The sequence below is a fragment of the Varroa jacobsoni genome, unplaced genomic scaffold (genome assembly GCF_002532875.2).
Source record: "Varroa jacobsoni isolate VJ856 unplaced genomic scaffold, vjacob_1.0 scaffold_253, whole genome shotgun sequence".
Classification (NCBI taxonomy): Eukaryota; Metazoa; Arthropoda; class Arachnida; order Mesostigmata; family Varroidae; genus Varroa; species Varroa jacobsoni.
The window spans coordinates 880,826-904,048 of NW_019213155.1; the positions used below are offsets into that span (position 1 = coordinate 880,826).

A 23,223-nucleotide genomic window follows, 5' to 3' on the forward strand; every position below is an offset into this window, starting at 1 on the left:
GAACAAAGTGTTGTTCTGTCATCGTGCAGATTCGTTGTAGAACTACTATCGGCTCGTTTTATAGAAGGGACAGGTAGACATTAAAGCTGACGTCGTCGTCGGTCGCAGCGTTTACCCAGGTCTCCTCTTACGACTAGCTTTCCCTAGTACATATTATTTAGTAGACGAGCATATAGCACTCGTTGCCTTATTGAGTCGGCATGAGTTGCTCTCTGGCGATTAGCTTTTATTTGGCGGCGAATTTACGCTGACCGACTCTTTCTTTGTCGTCCCGTTACTTCCGATGTCTGCCCTCCATCTTCATGACTGTCAATACAACTATCGCATACACAATAGAAATGATAATAATCTTCATCATTGTACGAAAAATATTGCCGAAATGACTATTTGTGCTGTTTTGTAATACTGTGTACCGTTCCGTCTATGCATATTTTACCGCAGTATGTTATCAGTGTATGTTATTTAATACAATACAGACAGAAAAAGCACTTGATCGAAGACTGACAAGCAAACTGACTAAGAGTGTATCTGTGTTAGTAGATTTTATTGTTAATAGGTTTGTTGGAATTAGGTGAGGATTTAAGTGATGTGGAAAAACGTTTTGATGTTGGCAGTCCGTGCTGAGTTTGCTAGATGATATTATTTTCGAATATGGTCCGTGTTAGTATAGACAAGGTAGTTAATAATTCATCATGCGTTTCTAGATACAGTAACGATTTTTATACTTTGTTTAGCCTGCGTATCGACCTTTTTTTGGACGTCAAGCCGAAAAATATAATAGCTGTCATAGACGATATCAAGTCCGTTTCAAATGTGATTTAGAAATCTTGGCTAGAATTGTTACAAAGTTACACGGGGAGATTAGCGAGAGAAACTTTCGAAAGTGATAGAGCTTTTTTTCTTAATCCTAACGCAAACAAGTTAAATGCTAAGCGGAATATTCTCCGGAATAGAAAAAAAATTCTCACGATGAATAAGGCATGCATTGAGACGCCGATAGGTCTATCTACTCATATGATGAACTCACTCTTTTTTTAGTGAGCGCGAAGATACTCGCATTGAGATGAACAAACTAAAACTGCGATGAGTTATCCAAAAGCTGAAAGACGCAATATGTTGGACTGGTGGTACCTAGCGAAAACGACAGTTTTGTATGCAGCTAATGTTGAAGCAAGAGCCAATCACTCAATCGCTCACTAATCTTTTATCACCTCATTCATTTTTGCAAGCTCTCATATTAAAGGCGATAAGCAACTTCTTATTTTCTTCCAAATTACGTTTGTTCTATGACTAAGCTCATCATCCGGATGTGTTAGGACGTTAGAATATAACTGAAGTTAAGTTATTGTCTTTTGTTAGATGCTTTACGTTACTGGGTTTCTATCCAGCTAAATGTAATATGCAGCCCACTTTGTCCATTGTTTTTTAGATATTTCGATTCTATCAGTCAGAGAATTTTCCCGTTTCGTTTGAATCCGTGAAGTTTTCTGAGGGTGACGTCGATAAGAGCCTACACAAACGTTTTGTTAAATTTTATACGTTCACATATAGTAGACAGGCTCTGTCTCCACAAGTTAGATCGGCCTGTCTCTCCAATGCTGTCTAAACTGATGCAATCGCTGGTCCAATCTTTGCTGCATATATACCCTGTCTACTAACCCACGACTACCTTTAGATGATTTCAATAAGTTCAGAAAATGTAATGAATTGCTGAAATGAACTGTTTCATCAAGGCACTTATATCGCCAAAAAAATTACCTAAAAGAAAATTAACACATTTTTGAGCCAGGAAAGAGCAGCAACATTGAGATTTATGCTAACGTAGAATTATATCCAAAAGTCAATGCTAATCTTCGTCACACAGCTATGGTGTAAGCAATTCCGCCTTAGGTAGTCCAACATTAATTTTATGGGTAAAACAAGGCAGAAAGCAAATGATGTATTTTCTAGAAGACTACATCGCGCCATATGATTTCTCTTTATATCTATTAAAAATATATAATCTACGGGCATGGTTTAATGTAAATACTGGTGCTAAATGCAAATGTATAGAGTGTTCGTTCTAAATTTAGAGGGGTCAACAGCTATAAAACCCAAAAGAATGTCCTCTATGTCCACTTCTCTAGTTCTAAACAAACAATTTAAGAGCGCAAAAAGCATCCCAAATTTGGAGGTATTTCCTTCCTCGCTCCTGACTGTAGTCCTGCCGGACAGTCGACTCTAACGGTTAACGAAACGGTATTGAACCGTACCCCCCTTGTTTTTCTCTTTCAGTTGGGGGTAGAACTCATTGGTAGTCTGCTGTAGGCGGCAATACAATATTTAGTTGGCGGTCAATAGTCTGCCTCAAATTGCCTGCCTTCCTAGCATATCGATCCACCAGTGTCCGACGAATTTGCTTTGTCTCTTCGTCGTAGACGAACGCTTTTTCATGTACCTAGATCTCAATGAGATCTAAGAACTAGCCTAGAATTAACCTGTTCAAGTCGAATTCCTATTATTATGAAAAGCAGCATTCTTGTGCTCAAGTAAAATTTCAAGCAAGTCTCTTGCAAATGAATGGACCTACTGACAGGTGTGAGATGTAAGCTCGGAACAGGGTACGGTATCGGTATGGATTCAATGGCCTCAGATTGTGCTGGAGGTTGCGCAACCGTGAAGAGATCAGGGGGCAGATGTTCGTAGACTTCTATCTGTACAAACTTCAATATTATGTAATAGAGTGTCATCCATTTTAAGAGAAAGATGGGCGTGCAATTTACCAGATACATACGATGTAAGAATTTTTTTCCTTTACTTGTAGTAATAGGCTCTTGGTTGTCGAGCGTAGCCGAAAGAGGTGACGTGTGATGTCACGTTACGCGATACAGCATTTTATTTTTCCTTTACAAATTGAGTGTAAAAACATTTTAACAGTCATCATCGCCGGGCACCCGTTCTGTGAGAGGCTTGGCTACAAAGCCTTACGAGATGTTTGTATGCAATGGCATAAAAAAATACTTGAATCTAGAAACAACGTTTCACTATCTGTGCATACATATATCACTTTGAATTTGTTGCTGAACTTGTTGTGTTCGCTGGCTAGCTTCGATAAGGATGTGTATTGATCACATTGCTAATCAAGTAAATAGAGCAAGTGCTTTGGGTTACTATCGTTTACCAGAATAATACATCGGCATGGTGTTTGTTTTACATATGTTAGACGGTGTGGCGTCCCGTTAGCCATTTGTTAATTGCTTATCACATCATTAGTGTAATGTTAATTAGAATTATTATAAGATCTGCACTACATGATATATTGCATGGCAAACGCGTATCTCTATTGAAAACGTGTAGCAGATATCACACATGTGAAATGGGAGTGTCAACGTCATATTGTAACAAACGAGAAACATCGAAGGACACGTATAACGAGGCAGAGAAATTGCGTGGCCAGACGTAGTCGTACGAGGAACTTCCGGCCCTGCGGATGAATAGGCAATCAGCGAAATTGGCAAGGCTTCCTTCCTAATTTATAAGTATTTAAATATATCTTTTTTTTTTTGTCTACTTGTTTATATCTTTGTACCAAAATTTGACCCCCATGGCTTTTCTCTAATATACCAGTCCACAAAAACTACCTCAGAGGCGATTTTAGCGTTCAGGCTGGGTTTTGTGCTGGTAGCAGTGGTTGTTATTCAATGACACTGAGGGGCGACGAAAGTGATTCTACCAGGGAATAATCTACCGAAAAGCTAAATGAAGAAAAAAAATATATAGATACCTTAGCTTATACGTATCTAGTTTATATATACGTACATTAGTTTTTCGACCTTACTAGACGATCGTTCATTTCTGAACCGCAATCGTTGATGACTAACAAGCAAATCACCGGGAATTAAAGCGGGAACTAGCATCGATTGACATGCGCCAATCTTACAGAGATGCTACTAATGCTCATAATGATTGCCATCACATTCTTATCATTTCTTCTTTCCCATTTTTCCTTCATATTTACTTCTGGGGACAAACGTTGACCATCGATTTCAGATTATTAGAAATAGCCGTACGAACTAAAACGTATAATAAACGAGTATTAGGCTGAGCGTTTGATCTAATGAGACCCGTATAAGAAGCAAATGTATAGCATTAGTCAACCTTGAAGACCGAACGTGCGACAGTTTAGTAAGATCACAAAGCGAAATGATTAATCTGATTATTATACTAATAATAGTAATAGATGTATCGAGAAGAAAACGAGTCGAAAAACGTTTGGTGTCTTCAATGATGGCAAGACTGAAATCGTGGACCATCGAAAATGGTGTGAACGGCTTCCTCTAAATAATGGGTTGAGGCGCGTACGTCCATGTAGAAATATGGTTCAGAATATTTTACCGACGTTTTCCTCGAAATATGATTACGTAGTTTAGCGCATCCCCTATACGAAGCTTTTTTATTGTTTTCGTTTGTCATTAGCGCGAACAACACGCGGAGTAGTAATAAAAATCAAAACGTGACGAGGCAACAAGGTTATTTCCTAATATACTGGCCATTGTTGTCTGTTGATATGACGCGTATGGCATCAAGCCAATATAATACGGAATACTCACAGATTAATGTTATATGCTATTTAATCTTCTAGAGTACAGTTAATGTTAGAAGCCATTTAGCGTAGGATACACGGCGCGCCCTTAACCGTTTATTGGAAGAAAGTGAAACACCTTACGAGAAACAACGTTCGCAAACATCTCAAATGGTGCCTCGTTAACGAACCAGTGCTTGATCTTCTTTTTTTCAAATAGCTACGATACCAGTGATTATGACTGAATAGAATAGAGCGTTTCGATAACGCATCGGTTCCAACGAATGGTCTTAAATATTGCAAGTTTTGTTTATGCCGACGCAAGCGTAAGAAGTAATTGTTGTCGTGTATTTAGTTCTGAGGAAGCTTCTTTGGAGTTTCTCCGAGGACTGTGTAAGGACATTTGAGACAAATTAAAAAGATGTCAACTTATTAAAAACAATAGTGTTGTAATACCGCTACGAGATTTTTATTCTGAAACATCCGATGGCTAGAGCTTTGACCCGCCGTTCCTTCCAACAGTTTGTCTGAAGACACTTGTACGAATTCAGTTTAAGTATTGATGCTCTTTGTCGTATGAAGAGTAGCTACAGTTAGCGATCGTTTATAAGCACTAGCATCAAGAGTACTGGATATATATGGTCCTTTGTCTTATGCTTGTACAAGTTGACGAGGAACATTAAGGTCCTTAATTCCTAATGGTAAACAGTGAAAATGCAAACTATGAGATGAAAATCGACTTAATTTATTTAGGTTTCCCAAACTAGTTAAAGGCTAATAAACTGAACTTAAGGAGCACCCAGTCTAGGAGTTTGGGGGTTTGCGCGGTCCTTCAATTTGTTTCCTGCACTCGACTCTACATACGCTATTCATCTATTTATCCCATATCAGGGAACAGGTAGTAGTGGTTTTGAATCAAAAAGTACAGAGTACAGCACTTAAATTAGGACAAATTTTGAGGCGATGCTTATGATAATGGTCATGCGTTCATCAACCATCCCAGGTACCAGACAAAAGTCAGTACTTTCTAGCACGAAACGACAAATGCGTCACAGCGGGTAGCAGTGCGTCGTTTCTAAGATTTAAACGGAGACCAGCTGTCAGCCAATTTCTACGCACTGGATAGATCTCATTAAGATCAAAAACTTTTTTTTAGTCGAAATCGACGATATATATTGTTGCCCATTCTCAAATTGGCAAATCAATCAATGGGGTTTGGATGGAAAGTGCTTGAAAGTTCATCAAAATAGTTTGGAAAATCCTCTATGGCACACTTTTATTTCTGACCCAGAAATCAATAGCTCTAGTAGTTGGTTTTTTTTGTGACTTTTTAGGCCTTTTGTGCCCTTTAAAAATGTTAGCTATTCTCAGCCCTTGCTTTTTAAGACCTTTAGCCGATTATCAGACTGGAATTTAATTCTCCAAAATGTTTTGCGTATGGCACATTTTAACGACACCTAAAAGCCACCAGTATCGCTTGCCGCACAGTTACTATTAAAGCGTTATTTACATATAAAAGAAGAATTCGTTACTATTTTAGGTCTCAAATTATAGGTGTGATCGCAATGGATCGTGATATTCTTAGCATCCACAAAAATGTTGTTTATATTAAAAATGTATTTAATGGGCGATTACAAGCTCTCCGGAACTTCGAAATCAAATAAGTTTTTAACTATTTGGGCTACAATTTGTTATTAGATTTTTTCATATATGTTAGAGATACCATTCTTTATTTATTTTTTTGTATGCGCTATGGAAACTCTTGAGCAGCCGTATGCTTATTGTTCGCCGTTTGATACTCAATGCCTTTCTCTATTTCTCTATCAATGATTTCTCGATATATATCGACAGTGGCATATGCTTGTATACTAATTTAGAGCATAGAGGGCCCCGTAATCACACGGACTTGCACCGGGAGAATAAGCAGCTTGAAGTCACTGTTGGATATTCCTTTGCTCAATCCGGAAAACAATAGGAGCAAGCTGATGAGATCTGACGTTGTCGCAAGTAAACAGACTGCGCGCTTTCGACTGCCGTTCTAATGGTCCATGAGTCTTTCGAAGAACTCCAGTTAGGACGCAGTATAGTATGTATGCTTAATTTTTGGCGAGCATTTCATCTACTCATCCGTGTGCTAACATCATCTTTTGTCCGATTCTATTTGACACCGCCACCGAACTCGATTTCTCCCCAGGACGATGTCATTTTTTTATCTGATCTGATTCCTTTGCGGCAGGACGCTGTAAATTTAACCATGCTTCGACTATAACGGAAACCACTTCAGGTGGATTTTTTATTAACTGCAAAAATCTGTTCTGCAGGTTCCTGCAAATTGTATGTGGAATACATTATACGAATTTCCAATTGGCCCGAAGTCACATCATGGGATTCCGGTTTCCACATTTTCAGTATCTGGATTATGATTCTGTAATACGCAATATGTAGGCTACCAATTTTGGCCAACAACGCCCTTAAACTTCAAACTTTGTTCTCGTGAAAAGCCTCCTCCATGGCGACAGTGTGTTCATGACTTTCGGGTTTCGGCACCTCGTCCCCTCCACGCTGACCCTCGACACTCTAATCTCGGTTGTTGAAATGTTTGCATGCTGCACGTACCGTGCTTTCGCTTAATATATTCAGACTTCATACCTTTACAAATTTTTGATAAAATAGCGCAACACTATGGTCTTTGAGGAAAAAGTTCCTTCTAGTTGTTTCACTTGTAAATTTCTGCAATACTGGAGTACTTTCCACTTAAGTTTCTGCTAGTGACCTATAATTCAGAAGTTATTCAATTTCATTGACTGTAACAGTCTAATAGATACAGTCTTTAAAACCATCCAGAAAACAACTTCTTTACCGGTTTAGGTGCCGTATTTTATTCGTATATCTGGGTGCTGCCATTTCGCTCAATCGCGGTCGTAAACATAAGCCGTAATTCAGTATGTCTAGATGACACTGAATTGTTAATTAAATTGCTGCTTTAGATTGGTGTTGGTCTTGTGTAGTATTTTTGGCCTAGACAAGAGCTTAGTAGCAAATTTTCGGGCTTGTTTGTTGCGCTTACGGCTCAGTCGACATTCGAGTTGGTACAAGAATAGCTTTCGAAATCTTCTAATTAATTTATTGTTTCTTTGATTAATAATGCTAGCCTCCTAATTAAAGGCGTGTGCAAGTGCTCCGATGTAGATCATCTCTGGAGGGAAACGAAGATCTTTGAAATTGAAATGCTGAAAAATATATTTTCACTGCTGTGGTAAAGTGTGTGTATTTTCTTGAGGTTCTTACCAATAGATCTATATGTAATTCTGACCTAAGTTCAGACCACATAACTGAAGATAAAGGAACCTTGACGCCTAATTCGATTGAAAGTGTTATCCAAAAGTAACCTCTCGGATTTAAAGTCTAACCAAACCTCCTACTCGTACTTGAGCATAATAGCGCATATTAAGTCTCTGTCATGTTATATCGTGTTGTTTTCTTTTTTCAACGATGTTTTCGTCGACTTTTCGTAGCAGCTGACTTGAATTTTTATTTCTGAAGATTGTTTTGTTATCGTACTGATGCTTTTATTGATGCGTGATAAGTGTTGATGCTATAACACAAAATCTTTTTCAAATACTAGTTGCGATTCATTTGTAAGGGGAAGCACCACTTTATAGTTGAAATCCTGTTCGTTAAGCCTGCTCATAGAAGCTTTTATTTTGACACATATACTTATGCAATAAATGATTATTATGGAACTAATGGAGAAATTTTTTATTTAAAAAAAAACTGGCCGATTTGTGTCGATCTCTCTTTCAGCCTTATCTAACTGTACTATTTCAGTGTGCTTGTGCAGCTTACGTTCTCCAGTGGCCAGTTCTCATTAGACCTTGCCAATTCATGATATAACCGCCGACTTTGAAACAAGTCGCCCGAGAGACGCCAGTGTCTATTACTTGATGTAATCTAAGCCTGAGTCATTGGCAAAGAGAGATCGGGTATTAGAGGTGTGTTGAAACGGCAGGGATTTTTGGTGCCGCTACCCAGCAGGTTATCACCAATTACTAGCCGATTTAACTACGTTTGTTGTTATGACTACGCAGTTACAAGCTGTTGTAGTTGCAAGTCATGCGATTCATATAACAACAAGTGTCCTTGGCCGTCCTCTCTCTTATTCGTTCGACTGATTTAACTTTTTGAGTGCCGCTAGGACGCTATGATGGCGCGGAGATGAGCAGTTCTTTGATACGTACACGATACTACTAGAGTCAGAAAGAAAAATGATCATCGGAAAAGCATCGGAACAGTTGATACTGCTAACTCAAGTCACTGAAGCTATAGCGGATGACGTGTAGTGCGTGTCACTACTTCTACGGATGTAGATTCAACACGGATAAACGCAAAGGTTTTGTGCCGCACGTAGCAATTCGTATCGCCCTTATTTCGAGCCTAATGGAGAACAAAGGACGAGTGGTTGTTTTATAACTGGCTTATAAAAGCCACTAGGAGACAAAAGCCAAGATTGACTTTTATTCCTTACGGTTCGCATGGTTTGCGTGGCTGTGTGTTCATGGTGGTGCTAACGGCCGCTGCGGTGGAATTATCTGTACTCCATAGAGTCAGTTGTTAACTTTGTTACGCTCGAATTATTAAAATGATGCGTTCTAACAATAACAGTAATATTTGTCATCTTAATTTTAGAGACTGGTGACATAATTGCTCTAGTCTACCCTAACGCAATTGAAAAATTATACTATTATTACGAGGCAAAGTTCTGAGTCATATTTTTGTAAATATGGCGAAAGTTTCAGCTACATTGGTCATTTGCTAAGTCTGAATCGAGGCAACAGATCTGGCTTAGTTACTTTTTGACAGAATCTTCATGCTGACCTGTATGGTTCTTATGGAAACAGTTATCTGGCACGATGACGGTCCTGTTCCGTCGTAAGCTGTTAGAGACATCCTGTTCAAATTAGAACTATTGAAATTCAATTCACTTATGAAACAAATGTTCTATTTATCTCTCACAACGGTGACGCAAGCCTCCCTCGAATGGCCAGGATACGACGAGTCGACTCGTGTACAATATTTACACAGATCAGGAGCGGAATGGCGCCATCAGAGTACAGTTGTTACCGCCGTTGTCATTACACTCGTTTGTAGAACAGTACTACCAGGTTGGCGGGTCTCCAATGCAGCTTTTTCTGCCGTCTACATGTGCTCGCATATAATGTGTATCCCCGTCGTCGTAGTAAATCAGGACCAATTTCTCCGCTTCGCCGTTCATTTCCCATTAATAGATTGCGGTCAGTTCGTTGTAATGGCATGACGCATGTAGTTAACTCAGTTGCTCTCTTCTCACTCAGTGTTACTCTTTCTTTCTAACCGTTTACCATATATCTTCCGGCTGCAGTGCAATGCAGCCCCTATATATATGGTATTGTCTGCCTATTGCTAGCATTACAATACAGAGACTCACGAATAGATGGATTAAAGTATGATTATTGCTTGCAACAAGGACACAGACAGGGATAGCGTTGGAAACGAGCTGACCACTTAATTCTCTCCTCCTCTTGTCCTTGGCTACTCGTGTCTTAAGGGCTTGATCATCTCAGATCACTATAAGACAGTAAAGTTGTACTGACCAGGTCAAGTGTTAAGCAGTGGTGAAATAGATTCACAAAGATCGTTGAAGAATCGTTTAAAAATGGGACAAAACGGGGTCGCAATTACCGGGGTGGCGTTAATTACTTTGAATACCTGTTGATGCTCGATAATAAAGGTTAGCATTTTGTATAATTGTTTACTATTTGCACGGCTGAAAATTGTCGAAAGCTCTTTTCTGTGATCTTCTGCTATTATAATGAGTTCGAGGTCTAATAATGCGCATTCAGAATTATTTTACTTCTTTAGTCTCTCGCCTTAATTGATTTCTGATTAGAAATAGGACTGCGGGATTGGAAGTAAGTGTTTGCGTCGGTAGTGGCATGTACTCTTCCAATGAAATTGCTCCATATATATTGTTATAGAGCACTGAGATAGAGAAGCAGGTCATCTGGCGCTGAAAGGTTCAGAACAGGACTATCCGGGTGTAAATTTGATTGAATTTGGGTCAGCGCATCCAATAGGATATTGCTCTCTATGCCTGAATGAACCGTGTGTTCTCCTGGCATGACCCATAGGATTCATCAAACACGTGATAGTTACCCGCTGAAGCTAGTATTTGCGAAACTTGAATAGCATTAACAGGAATCGAATGTTGCGTAGGTTTTCGTTAGATCAAATATAGCCTACGAATAACGCTCGGAATTTTTAACCAGATATGGCACACAAGTTTCTGCAGCAACTCAATACATACATCACCATAGAAACAAACGAAGGACAAAATCGTTACTCTCATATTCATTCATTTATATTATCTGAGCAACATTGCTAAGGTTAAAGTGGGAATCAAATTTAAATAGCCTAGAATCGGTTCTGCAGAGGCCGTACGTAGTTATAAGAGGAACACTTTTGTTCATGGCGCTACAGATGAAAACGAATGAAATGCGTTCTCCTTCATTGTGGCTATTTGTTCTTCTGCGAAAAAGACTTCGCTAAAAATATTTTGAGTGAATGAGAAAATTCGAACGCAAAATTGGCTTATAATTTTTAACTCTTCAGCCATCACCGGCATACGCAATAGTGATATAAACCTGTGTATTCCGTTACCATGACAGATGATAAAGTAAATTTGCATTGTCGTCATGGTAGAATGACACTCAAGGCCAACTACGGTAACCTACCGTTGAGAGCAAGGATTTCCAGTGAGTATCTTGAACTACCCACCAATGCATCTTTCCCGTTTTTGCCATCATGACATTTGGAGTTTTCTTGTACAAATATTCTTAGTTAATAAACCGATTTTCCAGAATTAATTTTTCTACTGCTACACTTTTCTAAATAACTTTGTGATACTTTGTCCACCGCAAGAGTCCATTACGTGGCAATCGAAAGCGATGCGGCGACAGTAAAGCTGTCGCTGTAAAGTAATTGCTTTCCGCTTACCAAGGGATCATCGACAAGCGTTCAAAAGGCGATGCCTTATTCATCGAAGTACAGAACTGTCAAATTATTTGCCCTGTGGGCTTTCTCCGTGTGGAGCGTCAAGGTCAACGGATCCTGATAAGTACTCGAAGGCTCAGTAACGATAATGCCACGTCTATATAACGAGCTTAGTGCAGCAAATAGACAGCCATCACGCACGCTTAGCGGAACCAAATGGCAATCATACCCTTAGTCGAGCTGAACATTGCACGGAGACTTTTTGGCCCATCTCTCGACACAGAAGAGCGACCGATCTTATGGCTATTTCTCGGTTTCGGTACTCATTGTCCCTTCCCAAGTCAAAGTTATCTTTATTTATACGAAGACGCGTGATGTACTGCGCACTTGCTCAGCCTGTCAGCTGTTGAATATCATGGATGACGCCGGAAGTCAATGGAAGGGCGATAGGCGAGCCTACAAACGTTCCTTTATGTATTCGTTGGATATTCGTTTGTTATAAGGGGTTTTTAGATAGCACCATTATCACCGTCACGTTTTGATCACCTCCCGCTTTTGACACTTGCCCATTTCGGGAAGTGAGACGGTAGCGGAGGGACGCGGCACGGCGCGGCGCGGTACATTCACTCGCAGGGATCTATGGTACGATTTCTTCGATTTTTGAACAATATTGATCGTAACGAAGTGCTCGAACTGACTTCTGCACTGTGAGGTAATTGTAAGCGAAAAACAAATAAACGAGGTGACAGGCAGATGATATCATTTAGCGAGTTCGTGTGAAATTGGCGTTATCCAGGACAAGGTTGGGCTCCCAGCATTATACTGACGTTGCCACCATTTCAAAGAAAGACAAACATAGAGCAGTTCATGAAATGTAGGAGTAGCAAGGACGGCTTTGCCGATTTCAGTATTGCTCTGATACAACGAAACTCCGTTGATGGTATAACGACATTCCGGCGACAAATTCGGCTGTGAATGCAAAAAAAAACTGTAAATAATAGTAGAATTTTCGCGTGTCACCCCACAAGTCAATTATACACATGGCTGTTTGTACTCGCTTCGTTTTGTCATAAGGCAGCGGACGTTTCATAAGCATGCTGTATCTATTCTTATATGTAGATAGGTATAGATATCTATAGACTCCTATAGTTTGCTTCTGTTAATTTTTGTGTTAAACGGAACTGTCGTTCAAGTTCTCGCAGCCTTGCCGTAAGAACAGACGAATATGTGACACCATTTATGGGATCGTTGTCGGTTCACTTGTAGAATAGAATGGTCAATAGTCGAAGCCTTCGAGCGTTTATAAAGCAAAATATTAAAAACGTCTCGTGGGATTTTAATAATTTTTTCTTTTTTCGGTGTATAAAAAAATTCTGAACACGTCGATTTATTGGGCATATATAATCTCTGTCAATTATGCACTTATCAGTGAAGACTAATTTCCTCAAGTCGCCGAATGTAAAGGAAATTATAGTTCTTGTTGTCAGAAACAAGTGTTACTAGCTCATCGGCATCAATCATTAGTTGAAAATATTATCACAATGTATGCGCGCTGCTTGAATTGAGTAACACATTGAGCGATATCTTCTGTTTTTCATTCAATATCAATAAAACTATTGATATTTTAGAGAAGAATGTGACGCTATCTACCTAAACAAGTTGCTGTTAAATTTAGGTATATAAATATGTGTCTCAAGATTTTTGGTATATATTTTTAATTTCTTTCCAGTGAGCGTGCATAGTCCTCGCCACATGGGCCACTTCCTAATTATGCATTTGATTTTTCTCACGGCAGAAATTAAGCCGGGCAGTTGGTCATCTGTTGAAAATCCATTTCAACGAATTTTCCTGAATCTAGAACACCCGCTTACTGTATGAGAAGTGAACATGATCACTGTAATAATCAGACGAACATGATCATGCATTGCCAACGACGCGCTCCTTGCCCATAAGAAAAGTTCGTTCAGCTACAAACAAGCAAATGCCCGTGCAGACGAAAATCGTGAAGCATAACAGTGTATGACAGAGAATAGTTATACGTATGTGGAACTTGAAGCTAGCTCTTCAAACTTGAGCTAAGTACTAAATATATAGATAATTATGAAATAGGGCAATGACAACTAATTTTGTTGAAGTGTACGTAAGTAGAGGATTTACGTTTCTAATAATAATGACCTACCAACAATTTTTTCAAGCTTATATGTTATGTATCTCGAATAAGTGGCAACAATGTCCACACCATCTTCCCGGTACTCCCATTTCAAAGGTTAATAGAGTTGTATATTTTTTTAATATGGGAGATAATGATGTGCAATGCATATAAAAATGATAACAAAAAGAAGCAAACGCAGACTCTTAGCAGGAACCAAACGCTTGGGGTGGTCCTGCCCCTACTCGCAGAAAGGATTTGAGTGATAACGCCCGACAATGCGAGTGCAATGACTGGTTAAACAAATGTCTGGAGTAATGATTTCATTAAGTTTAGAACACGCGATAACTTTAGGCATAGCAATTACGAGAGGATGAGAGCTTCGTAACTTGTACAGTTTGTGCTTTTTACGCGCTACCACTAAATTCGTAAGTTGGGGACGAAGATGGGCTTCTGTGCTAGCCTGAAACGGTTGTTATCTACTGAGTTTAGATTTTGGATACGAGAAACGCAATGATACGCATGGAATGCATATTTTAGCTTGGGGTACTATTGCTGCAAAGCGGATTAATCTTTCGTACCACTCATAAACCAGTCGCTAGAGTCTAAAATTGGTAGTAATGGGTAAACGGTTTCGAATAAAGATAAGAGCCTAACGACCTTGGCTATGTGTCGTACGTGACGTCAATTGCCTTCCGAAGCTTATGTTGAGAATTACGTTATCTATCATTTTTACTGGTCATCTAGGTCATATAAACAAGTTTCTGGCAATCTAATCTAGGAACAGTGTACGATGCCCGAACAAATATGTGAAACGGTATAACCACAGAGGTGAAAATTAACAATTCAGCTTTGTTACCCTGCGTTTGTTATGCCTGATGAATAATTTCAGTTATCAGACAGATCGGTTCGCGGTGTCGGAGAGCACGCCAGTCCGGATCATCGAGAATTCGTTCATGTAATTTTGATATTACCGGATTACCCGGCACCGTACCTCATAAGTATCGTCAGCCTGCGCTGTGCAAAGTAGACCCGAGGCATCCCGTTGATCCGATCGTAGACAGCCCATTTCCAACTATCACCTATCCATTTATCCATAACAATGTCAGATCCGGCAGCTGGAGCAGCCGAGGCAGCTGTTGAAACTTCGGTATTGTTAGTAGGAGCTGTGGATGTCGCTATACTGGCAACACTCGTCGGAGCCGCTTACTGGTGGTTTTTCCTTCGGAAAAAAGATGACTTGTCATCATCGTTTGATGCGGCCGCCATCAAAAGCTTCTCCATCGAGTACGTATCACTCGGATTAGAACTACATCATTCACAACCGCGTTTTGTGGTACCATCTGTGACTATATTGAGTATGTTTATGGATGAGCACTGCACTAGGATTATTTCACATAACGCATCACATATGTTTACGCATAGATTTCTGGCCCAGCAAACTGGAGACTCAATAGTTCAAGCACCACTCACATTGTCATTTTGGTTTTCGTTCATCGCTGTAACAAATTGATGTTGTATTGGTATCCAACACATCCTAAGACCATTGCCAAAAGTAATATACGGTCTCCATATCTGCTCAGGAACCCGACGTCATTGCAGAATATGTGCACATACATATTTTGTGATAATGATAGTGTAGATGTAGTACGTTTGTGTGAAGACACAGAAGAACCCTTCAAACTCGAATTTCGCTGCTTTAATAGTATGTGCAAGGGTCTTCCGTATAACAAAGGCGAAAAGCCCTATTTGTTCAATTATTGTTGAAGGTGGTCAGCTGTGGCTAGGTCTTGGGATGTCCTTCTCAAACAGGTGAAAAATCTGGATGATGTAAATGCTCTTTTTGTAGAAAATATAATCCAAAAGCAATGGTATTCAATATAACGTCGTGGCGTTTGTCACGATAATTATTACACAATCGCATATGCAAGGTGACAGATATAGCACGATTATTCGTATTATCTAAATGAGTTTTATTCTTGATACAAAATATTCGCTTTGGTAATCACTGTAGAGGTTCTATGAACCGCGAGCGGAGCAGTGGCAGCTTCATCTCAAAGATGAGAGCTCATGGACGTAACGTGGTTGTATTCTACGGTTCGCAGACCGGAACTGCCGAAGAGTTTGCGGCACGTCTTGCTAAAGAGGCAGTTCGTTACGGACTCAAAGCAATGGTCGCTGATCCGGAGGAGTGCGAAATGGTACGTTTCCTGATGTGCACGAAAAACAACCTAAACAAAGTTTCTGTAGTTACTTTTAACTCAGTCAAAAAGGAAGTACTAAGTACAAATTGGCTTATCCGTTCAACTTAATGTCTGGTTTAGTTGGGCTTACTTGCGACCTCGATTTTACCTATTTTAATGCCTCATAAAACGACGTTTGTTGATAAACCAGTATCACAATAGCAAGCTAGAACGCGAGCTTACAATAATACATCGACGTCTATCTTGCAGGAGGAGCTGCAAGAACTCAAAACTATCTCCAACCATCTGGCGATCTTCTGTATGGCTACTTACGGTGAGGGAGACCCCACAGATAATTGTCAAGAATTCTATCAGTGGCTGCAAGAAGGCTCTGTTAACTTGCCAGGCCTTAACTATGCTGTATTTGCCCTCGGTAACAAAACTTACGAACACTACAATGCTATGGGACGATATGTGGACTCGAGGCTTGAGCAACTCGGCGCTTACAGGTAAACACACCATGGAAATTAAGTTAGCAAGGAATGTTGCTTAAGTTACTTTGAAAGATGGTTTTTGACGAGCATTACGTATCGCTGTTTGCCATTTAAAAAGGTCTACTTTTGCCGCCTGAGCTCGAGCTTAACCACCATTCAGGAAGCATGCACCAAAGAATGTAAAATGTACGAAGTGTTTTCCACAACTCACGAAAACACAACTCCCCCTAATAAGCGAATTGCTAAAAGCACAATTTGGAAAAGGGTTACAGGTCTATGTGATGTTCAGGAATAAAGTGAGAGAAAGCTGTGATGAGAACAAAACGCTAACAATAATAAATATTTATTTACCAGCGTCGTATTTCTACATAGACTAATATTAATTATTCATTGGGAGGCTTCAGTAGGATGTTCATAAGTGATTTCAAAGAGTTTAGGAACATTATGTTATCGGTCCGCTGTGCTTCAGGGTGTTTGCACTTGGAGAAGGTGATGACGACGCCAATATTGAAGAGGACTTCATTACGTGGAAGGACGATTTCTGGGCTTCTGTTTGCGAACAATTCGGACTTGAGGTAATTGCTTCAGTTATCGTAAAAAGCTTCACTAGATTTATTAGTACGGTACAAGACACTAAATACAAAGCCTAGACACATGACAACAGAAACATTTAAGGACAGACCGTTTGTTCGGGGCAAAATAGCACTTGTAGCCGTTGAAAGCTATCAGCATTCTATTGTAAAGGATGACGTGATTTTAAAAGCGCTAATCACATGTTGCTGTGGCAGGTTTCAGCCTCTGATTTGAACATGCGCCAGTATCAACTAATCGTTCACGAAAAAGGTTCTTTGCCAGAAGACAAAATTTACCATGGGGAAGTGGCTCGACTTACTCAATTCACTAATCAGCGACCGTGAGTTAAATATTTACTCTCTTTGTTCAGTTTCTTATTTTTTGAGCCTTTCCTAGTCGTGCTTGGCTTTAATTCAGATGCTAAAATACTAGAAGTTACAGTACTTATGGTCAAGAGCGAATAACAATAATAATAATACTGGCTACAAACCGGAATACATTTCAAAGCAAGGTCATTGCTTTGAGCATCTTTTTGTAAGTTGAAACTAAGAAAAAATATTACCGACAGGCCTTTCGACCTGAAAAACCCGTATCTAGCAGAAGTGGTTGAGAAACGTGATCTGTATAATAGCGAACGGTCGTGCCTTCATATGGAATTCGACATAGTTGGTTCGAAGATGCGCTATGAAACTGGTGACCATATGGGCTTCTATCCGACGAACGACAGCGCTCTCGTGGAAGAGCTGGGGAAACTGCTCAATGTGGACCTCGATCAGGTAAGTCGTTAGTATAATACAGATTAGAGATAGATTCCACTGCAAGAACGGACTTTCTTATAGCTCCTAGCGTGTACTACACCAAGTGGCATTATTGAAGATAGATCTTGTAATGTGCTTAGTAATTTGCGTTTCGGCATAGCCTTTCGAACAGCATAAGCTGCTGAATATTCGTTGAAGGTCTCGCAGATACAGTATGATATGGGTAACTATATGTATTTGTTATCGATTTCCATTTGCTGTTGCCCCGATGGCGGTGATCAATCAATAGGTTATCACTTTGCGCAATACGGACGAGGACAGCTCAAAGAAGCATCCCTTCCCTTGTCCTTGTTCATACAGGACTGCTCTTAGCCACTACGTGGATATTTGTACAGCTCCGCGTACACACGTACTCAAAGAGTTATCGGAGTACTGCTCGGACGAGGTCGACAAAGCTAAACTCAAGGTAAAGAAACAACATGCCCCGCCATTGGAAAGAAATAACTCGCCAACTCTTCGCATCTTTAGAGACAAATTCAAATTTTAGCTGACATACCTATTTATGTGAATAAACAGGATGACTTTGGTACGTTTACCTATTTGACAAAGTGACCTAAACACATCAGTGACTTGCGAGTGGCGGCATGAGTTAGTATAGAACTGAATGTTGATTGCTCAAGGTGATGGTCTGTCACCTGCTCACGTGAATATGTGCGCCCCTGAAAGCGAATATAGTTACTTTTTCAGGAGGTTCAAACGACCGAAAAAAAAAAGCCTGATCACATATTCACCTGCCTGTGAAATTCTCTGAACGTCCCTTTGACCTTGTCGCCACTGTGGTTTGTTTTTCCCATTGTGCCTTAGTTCAAACGTCATGGTTTGCCTATTGAGCTCAGTGTTCGAGGCTCTCTTTACCCCAGTGGACACTGGGTTATTCTATCCTGGTAAAAGTTACTATTCACAAACAAAGTGAGTCAAATGTCAGAAACGATATCGGAGATGTGAATGTTTATTTTTATAGTGATGATGGTTAACACTAACTTTCTCTGCGAAGTCTTTTTGAACGCAAATTAGCTTCTCTGAATATCATAGCTCCGAATGCGTGACACCGACATATGCTTTTAGACGATGTCAATATGAGGAGAAATTTATCGACGTCACGAACATATAGGGATACGTTTTGTATTCTCGTAGTAAGTGGGGGCACTGTAATGACTCGTGCGCCAGCTGGATGCCCGATTCGGCAACGAGACGTTTTACTAAACGTTTGAAAATAAACACAGAGAATAAATATGCTCAGTATAATCAGAATCACTCGTTTTGCAGCTAATGTCTTCGTCAAGTGCTGAAGGCAAGGCCGAATACGCTAAGTGGGTGCAGGAAGCGTGTCGTTCTATTGTGCACATCCTGGAAGATTTACCTTCGTGCAAACCTCCGCTCGATCTCATGCTTGAGTTCATGCCGCGTCTGCAGCCAAGGTGATCGTTAAGTCGAAAAAAGTGTAGGCATAAAATAATATGTCTGTACTATGTCTAACAACGTTCGTTTAGTAGGTACCTTTTGACAGGATACGTTCATATAACATCAGCGGAACTCCTATTCGCTGGACTACGGGAGGGTAGATTGAAACAAAAAAACTGAGTTATCTGGCCATTTGTAATATGTGTATTAAATACAGAATTCGAGATTCGTCCTGAGCATTTCATGTAAACAGCGTTATCTTGCTATCGATTTTGTAATCTGTTTAGGTACTATTCCATCTCATCGTCATCGAAGGTCTTCTCCGAACGCATTCATATCACTGCCGTCAAGGTACAAAGAAAACAGTAAAAATAACACAAGTGATTGTAGTATTCTACTACCGTAATAATATGCATAACCTGTGTGTATGTCAGGCTTTAATTATAAGCAAATAATCATGTTTTTGTTAACAAAGGATATTTTTAGGGTACCAGTACTAAAACGGAATAGCACTGTTGTCTCTAGCTGAATCACAAGTAAAGCTATATGGGACTACAGCACCTATAACTAGGCTGGCGCTTAATATTAACTTTACTCCGTATTGATTAGTTCCAATTAAAATTTAAACCTAAGCCTTGTAAATAGTTACCTGTACAAGTATTAATATTTATATTGTTTCTCTCAATTGCCATCAGGTCGACTACACGACGCCGACGAATCGGCATATCACTGGTGTCGCCACTGGGCAAATGGCCATCACCAACCTGAAAACGCGTCTGCCAATTTTTGTTAGACGATCCCAATTCAAGCTTCCGACGCGGCCCACAGTAAGCATTGTGCAATTTCCCACCAGAGATAAAACTATTTGTTTACAGATAAGAACATTATTTTCACGATAATTAAATCTAAACCGACCGCTTTCTCTCCAGTGCATGCTCGTACCAGTGTCGTTCCACGCCGGGCCTTTAATTTTCAGTTATTTCCTTTAGGCACCAATTATCATGGTGGGTCCGGGAACTGGCCTAGCTCCGTTCCGTGGCTTCTTGCAAGAACGTCAACACCAACGCGTCGTAGAAAACAAACAGGTTGGAGAAAGTCACCTGTTCTATGGTTGCCGTAGGAGAAACGAAGACTTCTTGTACCCCGAAGAGCTTAACGCTTTTGTTGCTGATGGCACCTGCAAAATGTATGTCGCGTTCAGCCGTGAACAGGAGCACAAGGTGCGTTGCCTAGATCTTCGTCTTTTCAGAAATCTGCTGCGCTCCGACACGATTGGTTAAACAATTATACTTAATTATGTGTTCTATGATTCCGGAAACCCTCTGGACTCGTACTGCGTTTATCCACAATGTTTATAGTGCCATTCAGAATTTAAATTGTAGCTAAAGAAACGGTGTGCCTGGATCAGTGCGGCCATTTACACATTAGAATATGTAAAACACACAATCGTTTACATTTTTACATTTTTCAGTAATTCATTGATTCGATTAAGTGCTTGTTGCGACAAGTCATCACAATCAGAACGATAATAATTCAGTCACACACAGCCAACTACTTCGCTCATTGTAACGCCACGAATAAGAATTGTCTGAAATATGGTTATTCTAGATCTACGTGACGCATCTGCTCGCCAAGGAAATGGACCTAGTGTGGGACGTCATCGGAGTTAAGGGAGGTCATTTTTACGTGTGCGGTGATGCTCGTACAATGGCACGCGATGTCTACCAGATCGTACTAAAAACGTTGCGAGAGAAAGGCGGTATGAGCTCCGCCGATGCCGAAAAATATTTGAAAAAGATGGAATCACAGCGCCGTTACTGCACTGACGTCTGGAGCTAAGCAGTTGGTATCCAACGCAAAGCTGTATGCCGAACAACGAGGCCGCATTATCAACCCTATGCATTAATAAGTCGGGGATGTACCGACAACCTGAAGGCTCCCGAAACCAACAACGAGTTACTACAGTTTATCCACTCTTTTATGCATTTGCGCGGCGGTGGCGCAACAGCGAAATTCACAAGTCATCTCAATCCCCCCTTATTCTAGATCCATTTTTTCCAAACAAATTTACTTATACCTTTTATAGTGGCAGTTTGAGATGGTTGTATGGCTTAGACGTGAAAGGTCTAATTAACAGTACCGAGGTTAAGCACAAAATAAGTTTTTTGCTCAATGATCCGCTTACAAAACTAAGTGTTTGGTTTTGTAATGATTGTACTATTATAGTGCTTATTTTTATTTTCTTAATAGGTTTAATATGAGGCTTATTATGAAAATAAAAATAATTAACCAACGATATAATGGTGGCCAAGATCGGACCCTTCAAATACACGTCGTTTCAAGTATTTGACGACATTTTTGTGAACGCTTAGGATCTGCTAAAAGGGGAAACCATTCGACACACCTGAACCACGAACTCGTCGCGGAGGGGTCAGGTGGGTCAGGAAATTAGGTGACTTCAAGCTGTGGAACATCTGAAGCAGGTGAAGGGCAAGAAAAAAACACGGAAAATATGTTCCTGAACTGTAGAATTGTGAGCGTGGAGGGCTCCTTGATTTTCTTGGTACATAATAGGTCGAAAACTCATCGCAACAACAAATGACTGCGAGAATTCAATGTACAGATGTGGCGCGGAAATAATACATCAAGGTCCTTTTTTGTTGTCATTGATAACACAATGCGTTACAGGAACAAGGTTGAAAGAGCTGAAATACTGTAGAGAATATCTATAGTACTTCCAAATGCTTGAGTCAGTAAACAGTCTTGTCCTAGGCTGTAATACTAGAAGGATGAATAAGAAAAAACGTATGACGTTGTACGCAGCGCAATACTTCACAATACCGAGTGTTGTATTTCACTATCTTGTATCTTGTAGTGCGCATATTGGGACCAGAATGAAAGCTAGACTAGAAAATAAATAGTCAAACTAAGTACCATCACGTAACTTCAACTTGGACGTAAATTATTAGACAATTACTGTACCGCATAGGGGGCTACAAGGCTACGTAACACTCATAATAAAATAATTTCAACCCAAGCCGAAGCCGTAATGGGAGGGCTTGCAGTTTAATAGTAAACTGTGACGACTTTGAATATAAATATCTTGTAGAAAAAGTTTATCCTACCAGGTATCTTGTGATCCCTGGCAGAAAATCAACTAATGCCTTTTCGAGGAATGGCTGGCGACTAAACTCGCCAAAGATACAGGTGCATTATTAACGGTAAGTAGAACATCTAAGGGATGCAGGCATTCAAAATGATAAGATTAGAGGGCTATGTATAGTAAAATGAATAAATAGTCTATGTTTAGCATTTGTTTTAGGGGATGGGGGAGACGAGTAAACGATGAGAAAACTACCTAAATTGAAAATAGCGAATTAGGGAAGACTAAATCTTGCAAAGAGCTAAGTAAAACTTACCTATCTATAAAGTAAAACTACCTATAAAGTGACATATATACTTTCAATAATAGCCACTTGACCCTTTTTTAAGCCATCTTCAGTCGATGAAGCAATAGGGCAAAGTAACGTTGCTCAACAGCAACTGGTGGAACGAAATTATTATTTTTATAATTAATCAGTTTGTTGTGTGTGTATAAGTGTGTGCGTGCGCATCTGAACGCTGTGATCACGTTTATTAATGAAAATAATTAATAAAAATGATATTAAATGATGACAATAATATTGAATCATAACGAAGTCTTGTATTTCAACCAGCTAAGCATTAATATGATTGTATCGTATCGTGAATCATTCAAGGATCTAAAGCTATTTATTTCGCCAAGTAAGCTCTGGTAGAGTGTTGTCCGTGTGTGTCAACTGAAAGTTCCGTCAACTGCTTTACCAACACGTATCAATCATCGGAATCTAGTAGAAAGTTCAGTGCATTCAATAAGACACGCACTTAGGCGCACAGACAGATTTCATAAGACAAAAATAAAATAATCATTGTTCCTAAATGTGTTAATGCTATTGCATTACTTTTGGAATACGTTCATTTCGACTATAAAAATACT

The 23,223-nt window shown here is 39.8% G+C and overlaps 1 protein-coding gene across 1 annotated transcript in view; it reads left to right on the forward strand.

The window, feature by feature from the left end:
* Positions 1-22,896, forward strand: part of Cpr (Cytochrome P450 reductase) — a 25,379-nt gene extending 2,483 nt beyond the window's left edge. Inside the window, exons 2-13 of the mRNA XM_022830131.2 lie at positions 14,632-15,026; positions 15,754-15,940; positions 16,193-16,431; positions 16,886-16,991; positions 17,205-17,329; positions 17,558-17,765; positions 18,037-18,213; positions 19,074-19,225; positions 19,496-19,559; positions 19,904-20,035; positions 20,198-20,428; positions 20,817-22,896. Coding sequence (XP_022685866.1) covers positions 14,842-15,026; positions 15,754-15,940; positions 16,193-16,431; positions 16,886-16,991; positions 17,205-17,329; positions 17,558-17,765; positions 18,037-18,213; positions 19,074-19,225; positions 19,496-19,559; positions 19,904-20,035; positions 20,198-20,428; positions 20,817-21,047 — 2,037 coding nt within the window. The 5' untranslated portion in view covers positions 14,632-14,841 and the 3' untranslated portion in view covers positions 21,048-22,896. The remainder of the gene's footprint in view (positions 1-14,631; positions 15,027-15,753; positions 15,941-16,192; positions 16,432-16,885; positions 16,992-17,204; positions 17,330-17,557; positions 17,766-18,036; positions 18,214-19,073; positions 19,226-19,495; positions 19,560-19,903; positions 20,036-20,197; positions 20,429-20,816) is intronic.
* The last annotated feature ends 327 nt before the right edge of the window (positions 22,897-23,223 follow it).